The 25,188-nt window shown below is 37.5% G+C and overlaps 2 protein-coding genes across 7 annotated transcripts in view; one reads left to right on the forward strand and one right to left on the reverse strand.

Annotated features, from left to right (window-relative positions):
• Window positions 1–13,411, reverse strand: part of LOC127970745 (sine oculis-binding protein homolog A) — a 33,542-nt gene extending 20,131 nt beyond the window's left edge. Inside the window, exons 1-4 of one of the 5 annotated variants that reach the window (XM_052573443.1) lie at window positions 12,772–13,411; window positions 5,859–5,930; window positions 4,688–4,823; window positions 2,375–2,572 (exon numbers count right to left, since the gene is read on the reverse strand). In XM_052573443.1, coding sequence (XP_052429403.1) covers window positions 2,375–2,572; window positions 4,688–4,823; window positions 5,859–5,930; window positions 12,772–12,867 — 502 coding nt within the window. In that variant the 5' untranslated portion in view covers window positions 12,868–13,411. The remainder of the gene's footprint in view (window positions 1–2,374; window positions 2,573–4,687; window positions 4,824–5,858; window positions 5,931–12,771) is intronic. The other 4 variants (XM_052573446.1, XM_052573444.1, XM_052573445.1 and 1 more) reach the window with 4 other exon arrangements.
• Window positions 13,412–18,151: 4,740 nt separating this feature from the next.
• Window positions 18,152–25,188, forward strand: part of pdss2 (prenyl (decaprenyl) diphosphate synthase, subunit 2) — a 31,390-nt gene continuing 24,353 nt past the window's right edge. For both annotated transcript variants that reach the window (XM_052572663.1, XM_052572664.1), the window contains exon 1: window positions 18,152–18,739. In XM_052572663.1, coding sequence (XP_052428623.1) covers window positions 18,513–18,739 — 227 coding nt within the window. In that variant the 5' untranslated portion in view covers window positions 18,152–18,512. The remainder of the gene's footprint in view (window positions 18,740–25,188) is intronic.

Consider the following 25,188-nt stretch of genomic DNA (forward strand, 5'->3'; position numbering starts at 1 on the left):
TTCTCTTGTGTTTGTGCATCAGTCAATCTGCCTACGTCACAGCGCATGCCACATGATATTAGATCTTTCCCAGCATGCTCCACTACCAACTAGAAGCTTGCGGGCACAAGTGTTCGGGTTTGGGTGCTTGAAGTGCGAGCATATGTGAGTGTGTTTGGGAATGGGGTGAGCGGGCTTCTAGGGTCCACAAAGACACACACCAAGCCAACTGATTCAAATGTAATTGACATTGCCACAACAGAAAACTTTTTGGGTGTTTTCATAATGTTGAATTTGGTAAGATGGGACTCACAACATCAAATTTAGTATGTGATAATTTTAATGCATCTGCCCATGTCAAATGGCTTCTCCTCAGAGATCTTTTACACTCTCACCCTCTAGCAGCTGCTTAATGATCAGATAAATCTGAGTGTGCGGAGAGAAAATGTCTGCCCATTAGACTTAACCTTTCCTCTCACCTCCTCTCGCTCTCTCTATTTCTCCTCTCTTTTGTAATGTGCGAGTTATATTTTGAGATAGAAATCAATTCAGAATTATGTTAAACATGTCTCCATAAGCTAAACATACAACAGATTTCATTAATCAAATCCACTTCTGACCAATCAAATCAAAATAATCAGAATAAGGAGATGAGATCAGAGGAAAGAACACCAAACCAAGCATAGTTCCTGTTTAAAACGTACAAAGAGTCATTTACGAAAAGGAAAAAGGGATAAGGATGACCATCAAGCTCTAAACATATCTAACATATCTTTTTAAAAAAAATTCTCTTTTTTTGTATTTGGTGGAAGAAAATCAATGAGTCTGGGATGACACTAGTACGTAAATGATTAAAGAATTTTAATTTTTAAGTGTGTTATTCCTTTAAAATTGTATGGAAAAGAGCTGCCAGGACATTCTACAAAATATCTCCTTTTGTGTTCCACAAAAGAAAAAGTCATTTTTACCTGGAACCATAAAATAAAATAAATCATAAAACATGTATTTTTGTGTGAACTATTCCATCATAAATCTCAAACCATACCATATTCAGGCATTAAAAAAAGAAGAGAGAGAAAAAACTTTTTTAATCCATAATTTACACAGCAAAGGTGGCAAAGAAGTGGCATTTAGGTGTCTTTATACAGACTGTTATATGCTGCTCACAGCTGACATACATGCATTTGCACTTAAATTACAACTCTATACTTTGATAGTAGAAGCTTGAGGTGGGTCGGAGCAGGCATAATTGAGTAATTTTTTTATGTGGCATTGTGTCTTTACACTTAATTTTGAGCAGAGGCAGAGCAGCCGTAAATTCTGTAAAGATGACTTTAGATTCAGCAGGCTGGAAAAAGTACATACAAATATGAAGTATATAAAAATATAAAAAGAGCTTGCCTAACAAACTGCATCATACAGAGCAACAAGGACTCAAAGTGTTCCTCTACAACCCTCAAAATACAAACATTCGAATATAAACTGTTGCCATGGCAATTCTGTTTGTTTTTCCACAGCACAGCCTCATTGCTCCATCAGAGTCCTGAATTTAAGAGGGATTGTGCAAGTGTGTGTGTGTTTGTGGGAAATCCGGTGGTAGAGCAGTACATACCTGCACTTCAAAAGCCCTCTGTCACTATGCGCATGCTCATGAATTATTCAAGAGGGCCACAGGCTAGGGGCGGGGATAGGGAGGGGGGAGTTGGCTTCTGTTGCTGTGGTAGTTAGCAAGTCTACACCATCTGTTTCTCACCACATCACACACATTAACGCACACATAAATACGAGCGCACATACATAGACACACACACACAAACACACCAGTGTACAGAACACTGGTTTAGGTATGCACCTCATCATGGTGCTGTCCCATCAGACACCATGACTTTGTTCTGCTACGCTACAAAAATGTGACTGGACTCTTAGTGTCAAAATGCAAGTAAAGCTGCATTTTATTTACATTTATGTTTATATCAATATTTGTTTCAATGATATTTGTACAGTCACAAAAACCTTCTCATGTTTAGCTTCAGCATATGAGGGAAATGGTTTACATGGCGACAATGCGTTAAAGTGACAGAGGGACAGTACTGTTTCATTTTCTGGTTTAAAAGACGACAAGCTCAGATATGGCAACATTTTCACAAATGGTCAAGCAATTATTAAATGAATGTTATCAGTCTGATGAATATGCAACAGTAACACACAGTTCATAAAGTTACAGTGTGAAATCTCAACACTTGACGGTATGTGTGTAGCCTGGAATTTCGAATATGAAAACCCTGCTTGTGTAAGCTATCATGAATAAATACAATACACATATATTTTGTTCAGTTAAATGTGCACTTGTAAGTTAGATACTTGCATGCATGCTTATGCGGTTTGTGTTTCTTACCTGCTGGTGCTTTGATCAGAGGGGGCGGGATTAAGGGCACTATGATTGGCAGGCCTCCGTGCTCCTTAGAGGAGGAGGGGTTTGCAGACGCCTCGGCTATCACTCCATTCCGTGATGTCGGAGTAGAGCCAGAGCTGTTGGCGTGTGGAGGAGAACCACTACTGTTCTCCACTGTGGATGCTTTTGGCAAAGAGTTCTCTAGAGAGGAGAGAGGTAATGGCGAGTCGTTTATGTCACAAATCAGTCACAGTGTGTAATACATAAGGTTAGTGGGATCTATATTTGTTGTGGGAAATGTCATTAGTGGGTTTGACTGTCATGGTTTTTATAGTCAGTAACTGACAATTTTAACAATCTTAATGGATTTAAAGAAAGAAAAAAACCCTGCTATTTTAAATAAAATAAAAAACATAACCTTTAATCAAAATAACTTGCTTTTCCTCTGAAACTACTTTTTTTTTTTTGCATTGACAAAAACAATATAGTTGTTTGGTCATTGTTTTAACAATCTCACATCCATATCTGTCTCTATTCTGATTCATAATGTAAGTACTTTTTTTCTGATTAATGTACTGTTTTACTAGAAAATACCACATTACAAAAGTAAAATTAGTTGTGAGACTCGGTATGCGTATTCAGTTTTTACTACACAAGGAACTGTTCAAACACAACTGTACATATTTTCTTCAGGATCAGTGTATTATTTTTTTAATTCACAACTCTGGGACTCTAGCAATCTCTCGAACGCACACATCATGTCACTGTTTTGTCTTGTAAAATGGCACAAAACTGATTAAAATAGCTCTTACAGAGTCTAGAGAAGACATTCCCATAGTACACATAACACACCTCCACCTGCAGCAAATAAGACAAGATTCAACGAGGGCACCCAAACAGATTACTGGTAGATAGCAGAAAAGCCCATTTGTAACTCTAACGGCATGCTCGTTTAGAGACGATCACGGCTAAGCGAGTTAATTAAGTCTGATTGTCCTTCGCCTAATCTCTCCACTTCCAGCAACGTCAACCAACAATAGTGAAATATCGTAATCTGCGGCCGTGGATTTGTCTGACGGCAGAAAGTAATTACGGCGAGCATCACATGGCAGGCGTGGTAGGCTGGAGAAATGTGGTGCTAGCTGGGAACCATCTAATGCCTAAATCACCATTTTCTTTAATGGAGGCTGGAGTATGGACTTAGCAAGGAATTAGCCAGCTCATTGTTTCGCCATCTCTTTCTCTGTCCCCACAGGGCCGCAGGAAAAATGGCTGACAGTTTAAGACTCTCTAATGCTCTGGCACAGAGGCCAGCCAGGAGACAGCATGGAGGGTGCAAAGATAAAGCTGTGGGTTTATCGGAGTGCTCTCGGGGGAACGACGGAGGAAGTTCAGGAATTTAATGGCGCATTCTCTTTTTAACAACATTTAAAATCTGACAGTCCTTGTTTTCGTTCCTGTCCTTGTCTGGATTTTGAGTCTTATTACTGCTCCAGAATTCCCTAGGCTCTTTCTGGTGGCAAACAGGTTTGTGAAATTAACCTGCTACAAAGAACCTATGGGGAATTAAGGGATGATAATATGATTAAAAAATGAATGCAAATTATGCATATTAGTGTCAAGTGTTCTGAGGGTCCAGAAGGTATAGTTAGATACTGAGACTTTCTCTGAATTTAAATTTTAAGTAAGTGAGTGGGTTCAGGTACCCAAACAATCTTGTCTAGAAAGCTAATCAAAAGAAATAGCTCAAAAGTTTGGGGTCGGTAAGATTTTTTTTTTAACAAAGCTCCATTTATTTAATCAGAAATACAGTAAAAACATAAATACTGTGGGAAAAAATATTACACTTTAAAATAACTGTTTTCTATTTTAATATATTTTAATAATTTATGATGGCAAAGCAGTCTTCCATGCCACATGATCCTTCAGAAATAAGATCATTCTAATATGATGATTTGGTGCTCAGGGAATACTAGGCCTACTTATTAATATCAATGTTGTAAACTTTTGTGATGCTTAATGTTTGTGGAAACCATGATACATTTTTAAGTATTATTGTAATGGAAAGAAAAAGAGCAGCATTTGTTTGAAATCAAAATCATCTGTAACATTATCAACATCCTTACTGTCACTTTTGATCAGTTTCATGTGGTTTTGCTAAATAAAAGTATAATTGTTTTTCCAAAAAGAAAGCAAACAAATCTTACTAACCCCTATCTTTTGAACACGTTGAGACAATCTATTTGCTACGGTATGTGTAAATCTTATTTTGCATGCCTTTCAAAGATCCATTTCAGTATTTGTGTCAGCTCTCACCTTTCAGGACAGAGACGTGTTGCCGCATTTCTCCGTCAGGGTAGTTGCGGATCTCTATGTCATCTGAGTCTCGTAACTCCACTTTGTCATACCCGTACCATCCAAGCAACTCATTCATGGTGTTTTCGGCAAAACTCTACAGAGAGGGAAAGCAAAAGAGAGAACAATTTAACAATGCAACTTTACTTTTTAGAAGGTGTTTATATTAAACTATTTTTAAGTTGTAAGGAATCAAATGACAGTGCTCACGTATCAGCTAAATTCTACTAAAGCCTATTTTTTGATTACAGAATTACTCATTTCATAATGCATTCTCACAGAAATGGCCAACACACACACACACACTGAATCTAAAATAATAAATAATTGCAGTCTGTTTGGGAGGTGTACTGCGCTGAGACAATTGATGTAAAAACCTCTGAGTGGTAGAAATTGCAAAGCGTATAAACAAAATCTCCACAGGGAATCCTATGTTTGCATGACTACTGTGTACCAAGGCCAAAATAGTTTTATTCAAGAAATCCACTAGCTCATCGATAGACCAAATCTGACTGAAAATAGCTTCAAATGTTTCAGCTCCATATCCCTTTAAGAAAGAAATCTGAAGAGGCAATAGACTGACCAGGGCATCAAACAAACATCTACCTAGCAAACAACACCAGACAACCGGAGAACAGAAGAGGAAGAAGCATTATTAACAAATCAGCGTTGGCCGGACCACAGCAGAATCCATGCAGCTTAAACCTACTTAAGACAAAAAACATCATACCTTGAGATTTTGATAGCCATGTACCCTGCATCTGCTGACTAATATTTAAACGTTACCTCAAAAGAGTCAAATATTGTCAAATATATTAGTAGATATTTGCTTAATGAATAAAGGCCGGCTAATATGTAAAGCACAGTTTAATTGATAGAGTAATTATAAATCAAATTATATTATACAATTATATTGAATATATACATTTAAATAAAAAATAAGTTACATTAATTCTAAAATATCTAATACATAAATATTAAATTATTATTCATTATTTTTCCCACCTGTTTTCAAATCTCAGTGGGTTCATATGACATAAGGGAGCATCTTAACAATCAGATATTTCTATCTGTATATGTATGTATTTTTCTTTCACTTTTTTGTTTTAGTCAGTCTGAGGGAGGCTCTCACCATCAAGTAGGGCGAGTTGCCATGGAGATTGCCTGCCTGCCCCGCCCCTGGGAGGGGCCGATTGGACGGGACCTGATGAGACATGAGTCAACAACTGTCAATCAAACACAGAAACTGTCAGTTAATCGCATTACCTACCAAGCAGCATACTGTTGTTATGTGTTCTGCGATATATACATACTCATTTAATGTGGTTTGTATTTGACTCACCAGTGCACACTGCTTTTATGAACACACATAGACATGTTATCTAAAAAGGCTAAATGAGGGATTCACTCTAACGTAATATTATATGTTATAATTTAATATAATGTTTTATAACTACTGGATCGTTGTGCAACATATTTTAAAGCACACATGTATGAGTTACAGTACAAACTGATGCACAGCCCTTCTCCACTCTTTCCCTGCACTTCTGATGTATGGCCACCAGGTGTCTGTCCTGCCTCTGGTCTGTAAGGCGAGGCGTCAGTTTTAGGACTGGGTTCACAAGGTCAGTCACAAAGCAGTAATCACACCAGGTCCATAGGAAACCCTATTAGACTGTATCAGCAGCTGAGCTGTATCACCTGAGCTACGCTCTGAAGAGTTTTTGGGCACTTCTAGAGGTCTGATTGTTTGGGAACACCAGCTGAGCTGACTTAAGAGGGGTTTAACAGTTCCTCAAGAGGGCTCATCTGACTAACAGAGTTAACAAGGGGTCACACATACTCATCACAGGGTCAAAGGTAAGGTCACATTGGGCTTGGGGACAGTGATTCTTTATTATTAATTTTTTTTTTTTTTAAATACAAATTTATTTTAACAATTTTGATACATTTATTATAGAAAGGGAGTTGAAATTATCATCAGAAGTAAGGAAAATATTCTCATTAAAATCAGGGTGCCCGGTGCTCAAACTTTTAAATATTAAGGGCCAAAAAACAAACTTGATTGAGGGCCTTGGGCCAAATTAAATTTTGTATTATTTGAAAATTAAAATGTATTAAATTGAAAAATAAATAAATTATATATATATATATATATATATATATATATATATATATATATATATATATATATAGTTTCAAATTATTTTATACAGATTTATTTATATTGTTGTTTATATTTAAAAAATACTAATAATGAAAAAAAAAATCATGAAATTAAGAAGCTTCATGCCCCCCTCCCCCTTATTTTTTCTCTTCCTTTTGTGATATGACATGACAGGCCAATTCAAAGGTCATCATGGGACAACTTTAGCTTGCAGGCCCTAGTTTAGGGATCTCTGATTGAAATTCTTTTTAAAATGGAGAAAAACCTAAAGTTATATAACAGTTTAATGCCAATCTGTTATATATTTTACTATAATTAATGTTTTTATTTTATCCAATCAAACTGCATGCACAAATCTATGCATGCACATGTAGCCATTACAAAACAAGTTTAGAAAACGGTGTTACAAAGCACAGAGGAAAACTGACAGTTTTCAACATACATCCTCATGTGCATCACTGCTGTGAGTTAGTCTTTAATAGTGCTGCAGATCAGTTTGAGTTCTGTCAAAGGCTCTGGATTCTGCACTAAACGATACTTCAAATGCATAATTGCAATCTGAAATTCCCTGCACTCCTCCCCTCTAAAGGCCGCCCAGTAATTACCCACGCTCTGATAAAACCAAAAACTCACTATGAAAAAAAAAACAGATAGAGAGAAAAATACTGTGCGTCCTCTCTTATAGAGACTAAATTAAATTGGGAATGTTTGGAGAAAATGCTTTTCATGCTAGACTGAAACATCAGCTAGAAAAGTTACAAGATACAAAGCAACAAATCTCATTCCCTCTCTGTTCACCATGATTGTGGCGGCGGGGGGAATCGGACACCCTGTGCGCGGTAACAAGAGTAGGTCACTGTACACCATGATAAAATTCCCTCCTCCCTTCACTAACTTTCCTTCTGACCAACCGCTCTCTCCTCGTCTCGCTCTCTCTCTCCTCTCCTCCCAACCCGCACTTTTCCATTCCCTTCTTGCTTTTTTCTCTTGTACTTCTCTCATACTGAATATCACTTTCTTTTTCTCTCTTCCATACCCTCTCTCTCTTTCTTTCACCCCCCCCCCCCCCCCCACTACCACCACTATGCTCTGCTTTCATTTCCATCTACCTTCCTTGATATCCGATCCGGCCTGTATTCTCAGCTTTCAGTTTTTACAGCTTAGGCTGCCTATTGCTGTATACATTCCTTTCTCCTCTCCCTCTCTCTCACCCCCCTCTCCGCCGGGGCAATCACCAGCACGGGCCTTATTTTACCATGCTGCACATGAAAGCAGACGGAGATGAAGGCAACACTCTCACAGACGTCTCTTCTGTGTATCTCTCTCAGAGGTATATTCCTCCACAAGGCCTGATTGTGTACAATTTACCATATCTCTCTGGTTCTTTCTTTTTGCCTTTTTACCTTTGTCTCTTTTCTTGTAAGTAAGAGCAAAATTAAACAAAGATTTGTTTTAAACAGCCCCAAAGCGAGGGACTCTTCATAGGCTGTGTGTATGTGTGTGTGTGTGTGTGTGTGTGTGTTGGTGGAAATCTGATACGTGAGAGGGAGAAATTCATAATGCTCAAGTCTCAAGTTCTCACTGAGGCAATAAGAGAGAAGTGCAGAGTAAAACACAGATTGTATTTATACACACACGCTCTTTATCTGTTACAGTATGCTTTGGTTCTGCATGTTGTGAGTTTTTTTTACATAGGTACAGACCCTCAAACAGGAAGTGACTGTGACAAAAGATTTTTCCTTCACCTTTAAAGAACAAGCAACTGATCTTCCTAAATTTATAAGTACTTTAAGGAAAAAGGGAATCAAATCTGTCATTGGGGTGATATCTTAAGGTACAAGAGCTAATAGGTCCCTTATTTACTTTTATATTTATAGCCTTTTGAAAGGGTATTAGTCACAGTTTTGCTCACAGTGGAAAGCATGAACTCACTGAGTTTAAGAATGAAAAATGAGTGAAGCTGGCAGACACATTCGATAATACAGCTGGGATGGAAGTATTGAACCTCACTGTGATTTTCGCTCTGTTACTGACACCTGTTCGAGCATGTATCTCAGACCCCTCAAACCGACCCTTGCTCTAAACCCTCCTCTGGTTACTCTACACCGCATATCGAATTTAGCTTTGATTCCACAGAACCTGATCTGTGTCTGTTGACGCAAATGTTTGGGGAAAAGTTTTGTTTTGTCTCCATGGCTTTGCTGTTTCCTGTTTTTCATGTTGCGTGGGGCGTGACACGCACACATTGTTCGTCTGCACCATTTGCATATGCATGGGACCACCGCCCTCGGCTGTGGCGGCGTCTGTGGTCTGTCTGTGGTAACTGTATGGGGTATCTGCATGGGGCATCTAGGGCACCTGCATGTGTCTGGTGAAGATGTATGGGATGTTGCTGTATGGATGTAACCACGTATCCAGGATTAGGGAAACCAAATCTTTGAAAAACCAATATTGTTGGACCACTATTTTGAATTATACACTCTTAAAATAAAGAGTCATTATTGGCATTTGTGGTTCTAGAAATAATCTTTAATATTCATTGCAACTTTCCATTGCTCAAAAGGTTTTTCGGATTTTTGAAATGCTTCTCATAATAGGCAAAAATGGTTCTTGTAAGAACTGTCTGCTGAAAGGTTCTCTGGGGAATCTAAAAATCATCCTCTAATTTTTTTGTTAAAACATTTAAAACAGAATAACTGCCTTAAAAAATACTCTTCATTATTCATTTCAAGAGGCAATTTAACTTGCAGAATCCGATCAGAGAGATTGCAGGATAAGAAGGTTCGTTCTGGCTGTGAAAAACACCTGTCTGTTTCAGGATAGCTGAGGCAATTATGGTTCAACTTCTGTCACTTATTTGAGAAGTTGCCATGATGAAGCATTTAAGTGAGAAATTCCATGCCTTAGTCCATCTTGTACATTAAATTACAAAAAAGATAAACCACATTATTCATTTGTTTTAAATGTGTGTACAAACTATTGTACCACCCATTACCCAGCATCCTCAGCTAATTTGATTTGCATGTTCGTATACGTTACTAAAGATCACCGGCAGTGTTTTGATATGGTGTATGTATATGTTATCAATGACTAGTGTATTATCTGTTAATGTTAATGTATATGTAATAAATTCTGCTATGTGTTTGTCATTTAATTTATAATGCATGTTGCATGCATTATAATATAGGTGGGTATAGGTGGTCTGTGAGATGAATATATATATTTATGTCATACAAAAAAATAATCCTGCTGTTGTCAAAAGAAAGGCACCACAGCTTTATCCACAGCTCTGTGGTAAAAATGACAACTCTTACGGATAAAATAACAGACTTGTGCCTGACTGGTGCACACAACACCCCTGACAAGGCCAACACACCACAGACCTTTGGAGATGAGCATAGTAAATTACAGACCAAAACAAAGATGAAAGTGTGTGACAGATTTTGAAGTATTGTTTGAAATCATTGAACTATGCACTAAATTCAGTGTATTAAAGATGAGTAGTGCACAAGCTGTTATAAGCCACAGCCTATAAACTGAGTTCTATAAGCTGCTGTCTACCTCACTCAGGTGACAAGGATGGGTATATTACAGCTTGAGTCAAGTTTTGTCCTCAAGGTCTCCATAACCAGACAGAATGCCAATTCTTTTTTAATTTGTTATGTTTATATTTGATAATGATTGTGACAGATTTTTATTTGTTCTACTTTTTGTATGTGAAAGGAAAGAATATAATGGAAAACAAACAAAATTGGAAGCGAATGGAAGATTCACCCCATTTGAGCAGCAATCCATTTCTGACAAAAACTGACTGTATAAAAATTGATTCCTTATTAAAGGAAAGGTCAGCAGTGTGAAAGACAATGTCTGAACGTGTTACATAGGCAGTGATGTATTTTCAGTTCAGTTCATTGAAGCAGCAATCCTCCTCAAAAAAATAAAAAATAAAAATAAAATCTTACTCCCAGATCAAAGTTTTTTTTTTATTTTTGTTCAAATCTATTATATTTTTTTAAATTCACAATTAATTACAACTGCAAGTAATATTCAAACAGATAATAAATAACTTGATGATAATTACATTTTTTTTTTCTATTTATAAATTAAAATTCAAAATGGATATTCAAAAACATCCAAGTGGTGTAATGATCAGGAGACTGCAAAAAAAAAAAGGTGTCATTAAAATGCTGACATTCTTGAAACTAAATTTTCATCCTTTTTATTATTATTATCATAAAAACAGTTAACTATTTATTTGTAAAAAAAAAAAATTGCAGGCCAAGTCAAAGTCAGTGATGTAAGCAACATGCATGCAGCTGTTTTGTTCTCATTTTACATAAACAGGAAATGATATCACAGTGAGGACCTCTGTCTACTTAACCTGAAGTGTTTTTATTTTTATTTTTTTATATACATTTTTTTAATGAAAATGCAAGGATAGATGAAGTCAAACAGAATAACCTGAATGAAACGTCAAGATTCATAGTTCGAAAATGTATAATTATCATAAATAAATTATTCTAAACATAAAATAGCAATTAACACATTATTTTTAAGTGATGACTGATTAATCAAGAGAGTCCTGGCCCCTCAAACCCCCAATAATTCACATCTCACACGTAACAGCTCCAGAATAAGTCAGTTTCTGCAAGGGCAGCACTGCATCCCTCTCTCTCTCTTGTGTGTGTGTGAGTTATGTCAAACTGAAAGATCGGTGGCATTTAAGGAGACCGGGGAGACGCACGCCTGAATCTCCGCTACAGGTCGATCAATATCTGTCAAATTTAAAGCCCCGGTGGACCGGAGAGCCTCGCGCAGGTTCCGTCAAATAATCACCAACAAGAAAAAAAAGCGAACGGAGCAAATTCACCAAAGCCACACACGCGTTTACAGTGACCGAAACACGTTATCAAATTAATAATAACACCAATTAAATGCGTCCCTGTATACCACGATGGTGCTATCAGAATGAATGTAGCTTGATCTGATAAAGAGCACAGATCAATTCTGGCGTTTCCAAAACATTAGGCTGCATGGCAGCTGATGCAAACGCTTCAGACAATGAGCTCCACAAAACCAGGAGACAAAGCGCCTGTGTGCGCCTTCAAAACATACTAACGCACGGCTCTGCTCAAACGGAGCAAAAAAGTGAAAGAATCTCCTAGTTCTTGAATGAACCAAACTATGATTGCATATACCAAATACCCCAAAAGGCTTATTAAATGTGCATTTATCACGAGCAGACAGCGCTCAGTCAGTGTTGAACAGATGAACATCTGGAGTGACCAGCGCTTCCCATCAGAACAGCTGGACAGCTGCAGCCTTCCAACATGTTTTCTATTTCATTATTGAGTTTTACTCTGTTCTCATGCTTTTGTGTTGCTTAGCAGAGTGATAGTAACGCGCTAGTAGTAGTAGTAACGCAGCAGTTTGACGCGGAGACTGACGCACTGGATTTTCCATCAACTACAGAGGAGCCAGCAAGAGGATTTCACTCTAGACCTTACTGTGATCTGACTCTGGACATTTCATACTTTACGCGCACACCATGACATAGAAAAACACATACAAATATGTTTAAATAAAATCCATAATGCAATATAAACAAAATAGGTCATCTCAAGCACTGGAAAGCAAGACTACAGTGGTTTAGAAGGTGTGTGAATTGAGCTCAAAAAAAGAAACGGGAGGAAAATAATGCCGACCTGTTCTGCAACCAAAAAAAAAAATCTAACTTAGTTGATTAACCCCAAACACACAGCGCTTGAATGAATCGGTTCTCTATATTCAGCCCGAGGGCGGAGCGGCGGTGCGCTCAACGCATCCAAAAATGACAAGCCTTTATGGGCGCCAGTGAGAGAGCGCGCGCACAGCCTACCTTCATCTCTGCGTTAATTTCTCTCTTCACGGGGTGAGCTGGCTTTCTGCTCCTCTTGTTTTCCGGAGGTCTTCCCTCTTTCTCCATCTCAGCCATGTTTTCTTTAAATCTCTGTCAATATTTGGGGCCCGGAGCGAGGCGGGGCCGTTTCAGAGTTGCGGAGTGGCAGCGAATGGCAGGCGCGTGAGAAGCCCCGGTGAAGTTGATGCTGCTGCTGCTGTGGGCTCACCGTGCCCGGTAGAGTCAGCCATCTTCTGCCTGCTATTTCTCAGCGCTCTGAGCGTGAGTAGGATCGAGCCCTCTCGGAAAGCCAACCGAGAGGTTGAGAAAAAAAGAGCGAGCCAGACAGGGGGAGGGGCCTCCACCGTAATTCTATACGGCCACGCTGATCCCGGGAAGACTATTTCCTCTCCAATTTTCCACAGATCGGTTTTCACTCAGGACTCCACGCGTGGCGGAGGTTGTCGCGCGATAGGAGTGAATAGGTGCAGTTGTCTGATGTGTTATCGTTCACCCCGCGCGCGTTATCAGCGCTCCGCAGGGGGTGCTTGATATTGTCATACAAGACAGTTAATGGAAATAAAACAGTCAAGGGGTCCTAATCATTTCCTTTTAATTAAACATCTTTGAATGGGTGGAATTATCATAATTGGTGTTAGTGTTTATGAGACAGATATCTGCAGGTAATTAAAACTCACACTGAATGTGTGTGTGAGGGACAGACAAAGACTTTACAGAGGCAAAACAAATGTGTTACAAGAGATGAGATTTGTGCTTATATATTACTAGCTTCTTAAACCATGTGGACCCACTTAAATGTCCCTAAAACTCTCTTAATTTAGCCTTTTTTCAGTCTCACATACACTCAAAAGTGTCTGAACTGAAGCATAAGATAAGTGAAAAATAAATCTTTATTTATAAAAAATAATAAATGACTATTTTTGCCTTTCAGCTTAATTATTATTATTATTTTTTAATGAGTTACTTGTCCTTTCTTTTTAATCATTTGCAAATTATTTCAAAGTAAATCTAATGTGGTTGAATTTGTTTAAAGTAAAAACATGGATCAAGCACAGGTGAATTTGCTGTGAACCATCATCATCATCATCATCATCATCACTATTATTATTTTTAACTGATATATTAACTTTGACACAAACAACAAAATATATGGGAAGCATTTTCTTTTCATATTGCTATCAATGCATGATTTTACAAGTTTTTAAAAAAAAAATGCACCTGCTATCCTTCAACCTTTTCAGAACAGAACTGGACCCATATTGGTATCATAATCTACTGGTTAAGAACCACTTTGAGGACATCTTAAAGTGCACAAAAAGGACTACTAGACTACTTTTAAAAAGTCTTTTTCATAAGAAAGAGAATAATCTGTATGTTTAACCCTCAATAAATCACTCCCCGTTTCCCTCCTTCTGGTTTTCTCCATCTCCTGCCCACTGGTGAATTGGCTCTCAAGCTTGGCACATGTAGAGTAGGATGGCACAAGACCTCCTCTCTCCTCTGGATCGGACCAGAGGCCGTCGTCCTTGAGAGCGTATCGACGTCCCATCCCAGATCACTAGCAGATGCGCGACGGCCTGAATGAGTGCATTGTTTAGCACACACAGCTCTGGCAGCCCCTGCCGAACATTAGCCCATGATAAACAGTTACATTCTAGCAGGGATACTGTTACTCTTCTTGATACTAGAGGAGGTGCTTCAGCCCGTTTCTCTAACAGGCCAAACTGTGTTTTCTCCAGCGTGGATTGGCTTTCACTCCGATTCGATTCCATAGCTCTTAGCCTTGTGTATCAAGTGCAGAGGAATATGGTTTGTAAACACAAGTAAGGCTCTAATATGCAATGACAAATAAGATTAGAGGATGGAATTTGCATCTCTTGGGAAATGCCTGGTGGAAAAAGTGTGGTCATGAGACAACATCAGCCTTTTCTGTTCTCATTGTAATCCTTGCTTGTTTATATTGTGTGTGTGTATTGTGTCCGTGTGTGTGAGAAAATGCATGTGTTAGTGTGTCTCCATTTCAAAAAGATACTTATGGGATTTCTACAAGAGGGAAGTATTACAAAAGGAATTAAAAGTAGATGTAAAACAGCTGGATGCCGAATCCGTCATTGGTTCATGAAAAATAAACAATCACAGGGACAGATGAAGCTTTGAAAATGCAACATTCTCTCCCATTGTATGTATAACATACTAGCAGCTTCTCTTTATTTCAGACACAAATAGACACACCACAACTTAATTCAGAAACTCACCTTGTAGTATCTTTTAATGGGACTCGGGTCACTCACAGAGTCTATGCAAAATACAGCGCACCATTGAAATACACAACAGCTGCCAAAGGACGGTCAACCTTGCCTCCGCTAAATAATTTCAGGAATTCAAAACGTACAAAACGATTGTTTGAAAAGTGCACACAGGTGGGTTTCCATTGCAGATTGCTTTCAGTTGTTCACTATTGTCATTTTACCTTCGATTAATTTTATGCTTTTTTAAGTTAAGACCACTGCTGTTTAATTCAATGGGGCTATGACAGAATTCTGTTGTGCATATCAAGCATGAACCTTGAGTTTTCAATATGCATATAAGCGCTAAACATACTATATGTTATACAGTGACTGACTTATTGTCTGTTATGTTTTTTCCATGAATTCCTCTTTATACACAGGTTTCCCATTATATCACAAACTAGATACTATGGTTGAACGGGAACTCTCAAACATACCACAATAGCTTGCTGTCTTGCCTCCAGTTTTATCAAAGACAACTCTATAGAAAGACAAATGTTGCTTTCTGAATTTTGGTTTGATTAAATTGCTTCATGGCGCACAACAGACCTCTTAATTACGTGATGATTGCAGCTTTAATTTGCTTATTAATCATAAGTGACAACAATTGAAAGAATGACAAAGATCAGATCGAAAAGACATATGAAGTAGTGAGCAAACACTGTACTGGAGCAAACAAAGAACGACAGGTGAATTGAATGTGGATACCCAAAAAGCAGAGCTCTACTGCAGGAATCATGTAGCAGATGGTTGATTATTTAGGCTTTGGTATAATTTCATCAAGTTCCATTAGAAAGACTGAGTGGAGGAACTGTAAATGCAGTAAACATCCATTTTTTTACCTGTGGAGATGTTTGCTGACAAATGAGCAGAATTTATGCTAAACGTGAAGGTTTTGAATAAGGCAGTGGAAAGGCTTGCATATCTGAGATGCTCAGGAAACATTTTCTAAGGCTGGACTGGCTTGGTTCATGGTTTATGCACCAGATAAGTAGCTTCAGCCTAACCCGATATCAAAAACCCAGAGACAGCATGAAGTGGGTGTGGAATGATCTGGAAAATCTCTGGAAGTCCTAACAGAAGGAGAAGGCTTTCATCGACCCTGTTCAGAAATGAATAGTCGTTGGAAGTGGCATTATATCTGTGTTGATAAGGGTGTCTGTCCGAATTACTGTATAGACTTTTGGTAAATAACTTCTGAGACAGTTCACTGCAAAATAGGTGAGTGGGGAATCTGAGATTCATGTGCCATGTGTTGTTGATTAAAGTAATGCAACCCAGTCTTAAATAGAAGGTCGAATTGATTGAATTTCAAAGAGAGAGGAGAGCAGAGAGGCCCTTGATTTTTCCCTTCTTGTCTGTCTCTCTATGCCCACAGCAGCATGTGTGAATGTGTAATCAACAGTTTGTTTCTCCCTCATTATTCTCAAACCTATAGGTTCTTAACAGAATGGGGTGGTGTGGCATTATGATTAACACAAACTGCCAGATTAATCCTTGTAATGAGCAAGCCATGATCTTACAATCTTATATTCTTCATCTAAAGAAAAAAAAGAAGTGAATACAGATAAAATGTATAGTACTGATTTATTTTACTGTCAAATGTTTAGCAGTAATATTTTAGGTTATACAGATTTTATTTGGACAGTTACAAACACTTTCATAACACTCATGGCACTAAGATAATGCATTAAATAATAATTTAAGAAGATATATTTAAAACCCAACAAATATAAAGGAATTTCTGGCAATGTCAATTTACAGTTTCTCACAGATAAAGATAATATGACTTGTTTCTTTTTCACTTCTAAAAGTTTGTGAAAATCACACTAAATATCCTTTTAGATTTATTACAGTTTTTCACCATATTCATGAAAATAAAGAAAACTCTTTGAATGAGAAGGTGTGTCCAAACTTTTGGTCTGTACTGTATAAGTTAGAAAACTTAAAAACTTAGCATTCCAGTAAATCTATTACTGTTAAAATTATTATTATTATTTTTTACGGTGTACGAGTTTTCAGAATCTTGATCAGCCTCAAGAGATGTAATGAAAGATGCACTGCAATAGAGTCAAATATGATAGTACATATTTACTAGTTTGACCCAAGACCCAATCAGTTTAACAGATTGAACTGGGCTAATGGTCTTAACATGTTAACCTCATGTAAGCCCACTATTGAGTTCAGTTGTAAAGTACTGTACATAATCATAAAGACTTTTCAAATTGAATTGTGTCAACTCCTTTCTGCTTCAAACAGAGTAACCCTGAAAAGTAAGTTCTGTCTAAGTGGTAACATTGTGCCCAACAACAGTGTCACCATCTGTGATAGGTTTGAAAATGTGAATTTCACAACAAAGGCTGCAGTGTCAAAATAAGAACATTATCCATCGATTACACAATTCAGACTGTGTAAACAGTAACGTTTGACATCATTACGTTTCTTGCACTTAAGTGAAATTCCCTCCTGGCTTTTAATATCTGATAAAGCTGAAGTCAACATTGTTATTCCATGGTATTCATTTGACTGACGTGATCTCAGTATGGGGATTATCACAAATCCAGAATAATCACACTACAACATGCAATACAGAGTAGTGTTTCTCAACCGGTGGGTCACAACCCAAAAAATGGGTCACATGTCTGTTCTAATAGGGTCGTGCACAACAGACTAACATAATGCAAATCTAAAACTCAACTAACCATGCAATCACACATATTTAGGATGGCTTATCAACCTTTAAAAGGCAGAAGAAAACTCTAATTTCCATTTATCAAAAGCTGTGAGTGTAATTCAAGTATTTTGCAGCATTCTGATGCAAGTTTTTGTGACACAAACACAATTTGGCAGATGTCAGGTTAGAAAAGTTGACTGTGTCTGTGACTTTGCCAAAAAATAAATACATAAATAAAAAAAAAAAACCTATGATGAGAACAAAGATCTGCTGTTTCAGTCGACTAATAAAATACAATAAATGTAGTTTCTGATTTTCAAACAGACTGGTTTTCACGTTTTCACTTTTCCTTCAGTTTGTTATTCGGGCTTTGGTGACGAAGGGGTTAACCGCGCAGTCTTTACGACAAGCCGTAAACTGATGCGTAAAAGATGGCGACCCGGTACAGCTGTCAAAACGTGAGAGTTTAGTGTTGTACAACTAGACACCCAGAAACCTGCACGGACTATCGGTTTGGACTAATGCACTTGCATTGACTAAAGACCATCGCTCGATCAGTGGAGGCGACTTCTGTGTAAAAGAAGACGATGTTTTCTTCCCTAAGGAGGTGACATTGGGAGGACAGAGGCTGCTGGATTTGACACTAAATAAGTAAAAGAGCGTGTCAGATCTCTGCTGTGAACTTCAATCTGAAAGTATCTATGAACATTCATACATTTAAATAACTGGTCTATCATTTTTGGGGTTTTGTTTTTAAAATGGCTTGGAGGTCACGGCTCTCTTACATTGGATGGAGGCATCTAAGTATTTTTTCCAACCCATCTCCGTCTAACTGGACTAAAGTGGTGTCTGATGCTGAAAAGATCGTAGGATATCCAACTTCATTCATGAGTTTGCGCTGTTTACTCAGTGACGAGCTCAGCAATGTGGCCATGCATGTCAGGAAGCTGGTGGGAACAAAACACCCTCTGCTCAACACCGCCAGGTACTGGGTTACATTTACAGCATGTCTTTTCTGATATCTAGGTGTGATTCCTTCTGTTTAGTCGGATCTATTAAATGAATCTGTCAAACTGGTTTACAAAACAAGTCTGAACAATTTGATCATAAATCAGTTCAAGTGGTTCTTAAGTTAGTTGACTCATTAAACTGAGACCAGATTGTTAATTTAAACATTAGTTACATTAATAGCTGATTATCACAAATAAATGTTACAAATAAAACAAATGCTACAAATAAAAAACATACTGGAACCATACGACAGTTTTATTGACAAGCATGTGAAACGAGTTGTAATAAACTGCATGTTATTATAATGTGCAGTAATAGGTTTATAAATGTTTGAGCACAAAACCATCATTAGAATGATTTGTGAAGGATCATGTGACAGACTGGACTGGAGTAAAGACTGCTGAAAATTCAGCTTTACCATCACAGGAATAAAGTACAGTTCAAAATGTATTCAAATAGGAAACTGCATTAAACTGCTTTAAAATAATATTTAAAGTATCAATATAAAAATTATATCTGACAGTACTTCTATTTTATTGCATTTTTAACAATTTTAACCAAATAGAGCTGAGCATAAGAAACTAATATATATATATATATATATATATATATAGTAATAAAAAAAAATAACAACCCCAAACTTTTGATCTGTAATCTGGACAGTTTTATCAACACACAAATGTAACCGAACTGATTGTTATAAATAGGAATATTATTACAAAGTTCAAACATTTTTCAGGTAAGATATTAATTTTAGTGCTTTACTGTAAATGCACATAATAAGAAACTGCAAGGAACTGAAATGGGACTAAAAATGCTGTTTAACTTATTTTGATTTTTTTTAGAGCACATAAATATGCCATTCCAGTGTCAGCGACCATGAAGTGACGTGAAACAATTTTCTTTGTTCAAATGAACCAGTTCACGGAATTAAATTGGATTTATAGTAACTATCTATGTATCTAGTTTCCTTGTAACATATCTAGTGTTAATGAGGCCAGTTTTTTTTCTTTACATGGATAAGAGTTAGTTAATGATTATTGATAAGGTCACACTGAAATTGCTGGGTAACCTCTTTAGAATAATCTGGCATGTGACCCAATTTATGTTAATGAAACCAAGCTTTCAGCATAGTAGCATTTCTTAACTGATTTCCAGACTAGTGCCAGTATGCTATCATTTGCAGTTCTTTCTAACATAACCTGATCAATATTCATGATTCATAATTTTGTATTCAATATTCACTCACTTGAATATCACCTGCTTATAGTGATGCAGATCATTAACATAAGCAGCTCTCAGAGGATAAATTAAAAGACCACATGGAGCTTTATAGTCTTGGTGAGTTTACACCCTGCAGGAAATGCTGGGTAATCTGCAGTCCCGACCTGTTCAGTTTGTTTATTGAGAAACAATACAAGTCAAGTCGCTTTAATAAATCAATAGGATGGTTTATGTTTTCTTGTAATCCCTCTCAATATAGTCCTATATGTAAAGCTGTTTTATTGAAGCAAAAGTGTTTTTAGTGCAAGTCAATACATCTTTGTGGCACCCCCATGCACCTTTTTTTAAGTAGGTTAATGAAAAGTGAAAGGATTGCATTTAAATGAAAGTGTTTGTACAAATTGTAGTTTTCAGACTAGCCCAGTTAAAGTACATTCATTGAGCTTGTAAGGCTTTAAGGGTTAGTTCACCAAAAAAATTATAATTATGTCATTAATGACTCATCCTCGTGTCATTTTAAACCCGTAAGACCTCCATTCATCATCGGAACACAGTTTAAGATATTTTAGACTTAGTCCGAGAGCTTTCTGTCCCTCTATTGAAACTTTGTACGATATACTGTCCATGTCCAGAAAGGTAAGAAAAACATCATTAAAGTAGTCCATGTGACATCAGAGAGTCGGTTAGAATTAGTTGAAGCATCGAAAATACCTTCTTCCGGGTCTGTTGTGAGTGTGTTCACGATGCTGCTGACGTGTTTTCTGGTGCGCCCTATAACAAAGATAACACGTCAGCAGCGTCGTACGTCAACAGTCACAGCAGTGTTGTGAACGCGCTCACAACAGACCCGGAAGAGAAGACAATGCTGAATAAAGTCATAATTATTTTTATTTTTGGACCAAAATGTATTTTCTATGCTTCAACTAATTCTAACTGACCCTCTGATGTCACATGGACTACTCTGATGATGTTTTTCTTACCTTTCTGGAAATGGACAGTATACCGTACACACAGCTTCAATGGAGGGACTGAGAGCTCTCGGACTAAATCTAAAATATAGTTATTTGTTTAACATTTAATGTGTGCTGCATTTGGAATATAATTTTCTTTAACTAGTGGGTAAATAAAGAAAAAGTATATTGAATCATGTTGTAGTTGCATTTTCAAGTTGATTTTCAAGTTTTTTTGCTAAATCGCCCTTCCCTTACCGTAAGACCTTCTTTCATCTTTGGAACACAAATTAAGATATTTTTGATACATTCCGAGAGCTCTTTGACCCTTCCATTGACAGCAAGGGCACTACCACAATCAGGGTCCAGAAATGTAGTAAAGACATCAGTAAAATAGTCCATCAGTAGTTCAACCGTAATTTTACGAAACTACAAGAATATATTTTTTTGTGCACAAAGAAAACAAAAAGAACAACTTTTTTCAACAATTCTTCTCCTCCTCATTCAATCTGCTGTAGTCTTGCTTCCATTTTGGGTAGTATCACTATGCTGACGCATGACCGTGTTGACGTAAACAGCAGCTCAATGCGCATGCATTGTTTACACGAGGCGGAAGAGCACACATGCATTGTGGTCCTCTCCAAAATGGAGGCGAGTCTCAGCAGACTGGATGAGGAGGAGAAGAATTGTTGAACAAAGTTGTTATTTTTGGTTTCTTTGAGCAAAAAAAGTTATCCTGCAGCTTCGTAAAATTACAGTTGAACTACTGATGTCACATGGACTATTTTACTGATGTCTTTACTACATTTCTGGCCATTGATTGTGGTAGTACCCTTGCTGTCTGTGGGAGGGTCAAAGAGCTCTCGGAATGCATCAAAAATATCTTACTTTGTGTTCTGAAGATAAACGAAGGTCTTACGGGTTTGGAACGACTTGAGGGTGAGAAATTAATGACAGGATTTTCATTTTTGGATGAACTATCCCTTTAACCCCTACGTTACTTCAAGGAGATTGACCCTGGAAGTAAAATACTTAAAAGGCACTTTTTTTTTAACTAGCCAAATTAAATGGCCAAATCAAAGCTGTCTCCCCCCAGTGGCTGCCCTTTACAGTTCCAGAGACAGACAGCCAGCCCACTCTGTCATACTGAAGATCAAGTGCGTTTCTGGACTTTTCTTTATTATAGCACTATGTCTGCTTTTTATACTGCTGTGAGCTGTACTTTGTTGCTATACATAAAGTCCATGCATTATGCTATGATGTTTTTGTGTAAATATCTGATCATATTCTGATTAGTTTTCAGTGACAATACAGTTTTTAACAGTCAGAATCATTGGACATAAATGGAATTTTTTTCTGAGCCAAAATTGACCTACAAACAAAAAATAGGATTTACAAATTAAAATAAATAAACAAACAAAAAAAATATCTTGTTCAACCAAATGTAAAATTCTGTCATCGTTTACTCGTTTCAAACTCATATGACTTTATTTCTTATGTGGAACACAAAAGATGACTTTTTTGAAGTTGTTAACCAAACAGTTTTGGTGACCGTTAGGTTCCATTGTATGGATGAAAACACATAAACATCATCTTTTATGCTCTTTAGAAAAATAAGGTCATACAGGTTTGGAACAACATGAGGGTGAGTAAATGTTGACACAATTTTCATTTTTTGGTTGAACTACCCCTTGAACTTTTTTTCACCTGAGCGCTGTCCAACTGAATGACATACAGAAAGTTTTAAGAGGAAATAAAGACTGAGTGTTTGTGTGTGTGTGCGTTTGGTTTTAGAGAGAGAGACGAGTTTGGGAACCCAATCCGGCCCATCCAGACGACAGTGCTGGAAACAGTAGCCCAAGGGTGTAATAACCTATACACCTAAATCTGATATGACAATCCATTTGGGAGGGGACCCTGTCTTCTCCCCTCAGCGTCAGTGCAGATTCAGCCGTCTCCTAAGACGCGCCAAAGATATTTATATGCACAATTGCAGGCTGGCGAGTCAGCCAGTGCCAGCTCACGTTCCGCTTCGCCTTTCTGTTCATTCTTAAAAAAAAAACACAGACCTCAGCGAAGTTCAGAGCAGTTTGCGGTTGCGGTAAGATCTTGCGGAGATGTCCGTGACACGTCAGGGGAAGACCTTCACAGTTCCACACACATACAGAGGCCCTGTGACAGGTGTTCTCACTGAGGTCCTTTATGGCAGGGTTTTTCAGTCGTTTATATACGGACCCCAAATATAATCATTCTCATGTCAGGGACACCCCATCCTAAATTTAAAAGGCATCTATATGGTTTCTTATATGAAAAATGAACATAATAAATGTCTAAAATTTATTCTGAAATTATGTAATTAAAAAAAAACATACTTCTTATAATACTGCACTGTATTATTTTTTATTTATTTACTTTATTTAAATATCCTTTTTTATATATTTTTTTCCTCCAAAATGTTTTTACAGACCCTCACTTTGTAAACCTCTGCTCTTTGGTACTTATTAGGGCCACCTGTAATAATTTTGTCCCAGTCTATGTGTAAAGTGACAACCCAGCTGCATACACACATAATATTCCAGGCGAACAGAGTGCAGTGATGTAATGTCACATTTTCCTGATGACATCATTCGCTGTGGCGTTTTGATTGATAATTACAGCTTCTTTGTTTTCTTAATTATTAGTTGAGTTCAGCTTATTTAAAAAAAAGACTTTATCTCCTAAACACTGATTGTGAATTAAAACTATTCAAAATGCTTGTCTGTAAACATGTACATATGCTTATAAATATGCTAATATGCTCATCCAGTCATCTGAGTGGCCCATTTACATTTATGCACAGACATTCATCCACCTGTATCTGGTGTCAAAAAAAAAAATGTTTTAACCTCACATAGCAACTTAGAAATGCACTGCTCACAGTGGAAGATGCGGGGGAAAAAGCCCCATAAAAAAGCCCCGTAGGGGACAAAGACACATGTTTTCATTGGCTAATCAAAAAACAGTGTTGTGTGTGAACAGCCCCTTTGAATGTTTCACACATATTAAGTGTACTTCACTGCAGACTCCTTATTCGTGAGGGTCATAAACACTTTCCAGCTGGTCTGTAACGTTCCATCACTCTTTTATTCCCTCTTTCCAATCATTTCTTATCACCACTCGTCTTGTTTTAATGACTCCCTGCTCCTCCCTTTGCAGTAGTGAGTTTGTGATTTAATGATGTGTGTGTTTGTGTGCATGTTTTGAGATGCAGTTTCTGTCTGATTGAGTAATGGTGTGTGTGTTTCTGGGTGGTGGATGTGACTAGATTATTTGGATGCGATCGCTGTAGTTTGACCTTTGTGTCAGTATATTTTTTAAATGTTAGGTGAAGCCTTTTTGGGCTGGTGGACAGGAGGATGTTAAAAACCTGATGGTTAAGGGGCTGGTCCTTCATATGGTATAAATGAGCACTGCATTTACATTGAGTGCGAGAAATCAAAAATCAGCTCATTATAAAAAAAACAACAACATATGGAAAAACATGTTTACGTGAGATTTTGAAATAACCTTTTTTAAAACATAAACAGACATGCAAAAAGAAATGATACATACACAAGATAAAAATACTACATAATAAGTAAATACTATAATAATATATAAATATACTGGCCACTGAAATCTGAGTAATGGGGGTGTGCTGATCAGGTTTCGCTTAAACCATTTATAACCTTTACCTGATAAGAATACATTTTAAGGGGTTTACATGACCTGAACAGCATTGGGTTATTATTAAGCATAATCTATGTAAGATGATATATGTAACCACACTCATTGATTCTCCAGTTCTCCAGTTATCAGCCACTTTTATATATTTCCATCCAATCTCGGATATATTCCTCGTTTGTACCTTATATGTCTCCAGTCTCTTCTTTATTCTATCATTCTGTCATGATATGTCGTGCCCACCCCTCTCTCTCTCTCTCTCTCTCTCTCTCTCGCTGGGCTGTTTGGTAGTGGGCGTGTCTGGGTGTCATCTCATCTCGATTACCACAGTTGTGATTCATGACAAGTGACTCTCTGCTTGGAGACGGGATTACAGCCCTTGTCGTCACTGGAACTGCATTGTGCCTCATTGCCCGGCAACCAGAGACGATTGTAGCCCTGGAACGCTTGTTATGTGTACATCCTCTATGACCTGCACCCCTATATTAGATTATTATCAGTCTGGATTTAAACTTTCTATTGCTTTGTCTTCACTGTGCACACAATT

The sequence above is a fragment of the Carassius gibelio genome, chromosome B13 (genome assembly GCF_023724105.1).
Source record: "Carassius gibelio isolate Cgi1373 ecotype wild population from Czech Republic chromosome B13, carGib1.2-hapl.c, whole genome shotgun sequence".
NCBI classification, from domain to species: Eukaryota; Metazoa; Chordata; class Actinopteri; order Cypriniformes; family Cyprinidae; genus Carassius; species Carassius gibelio.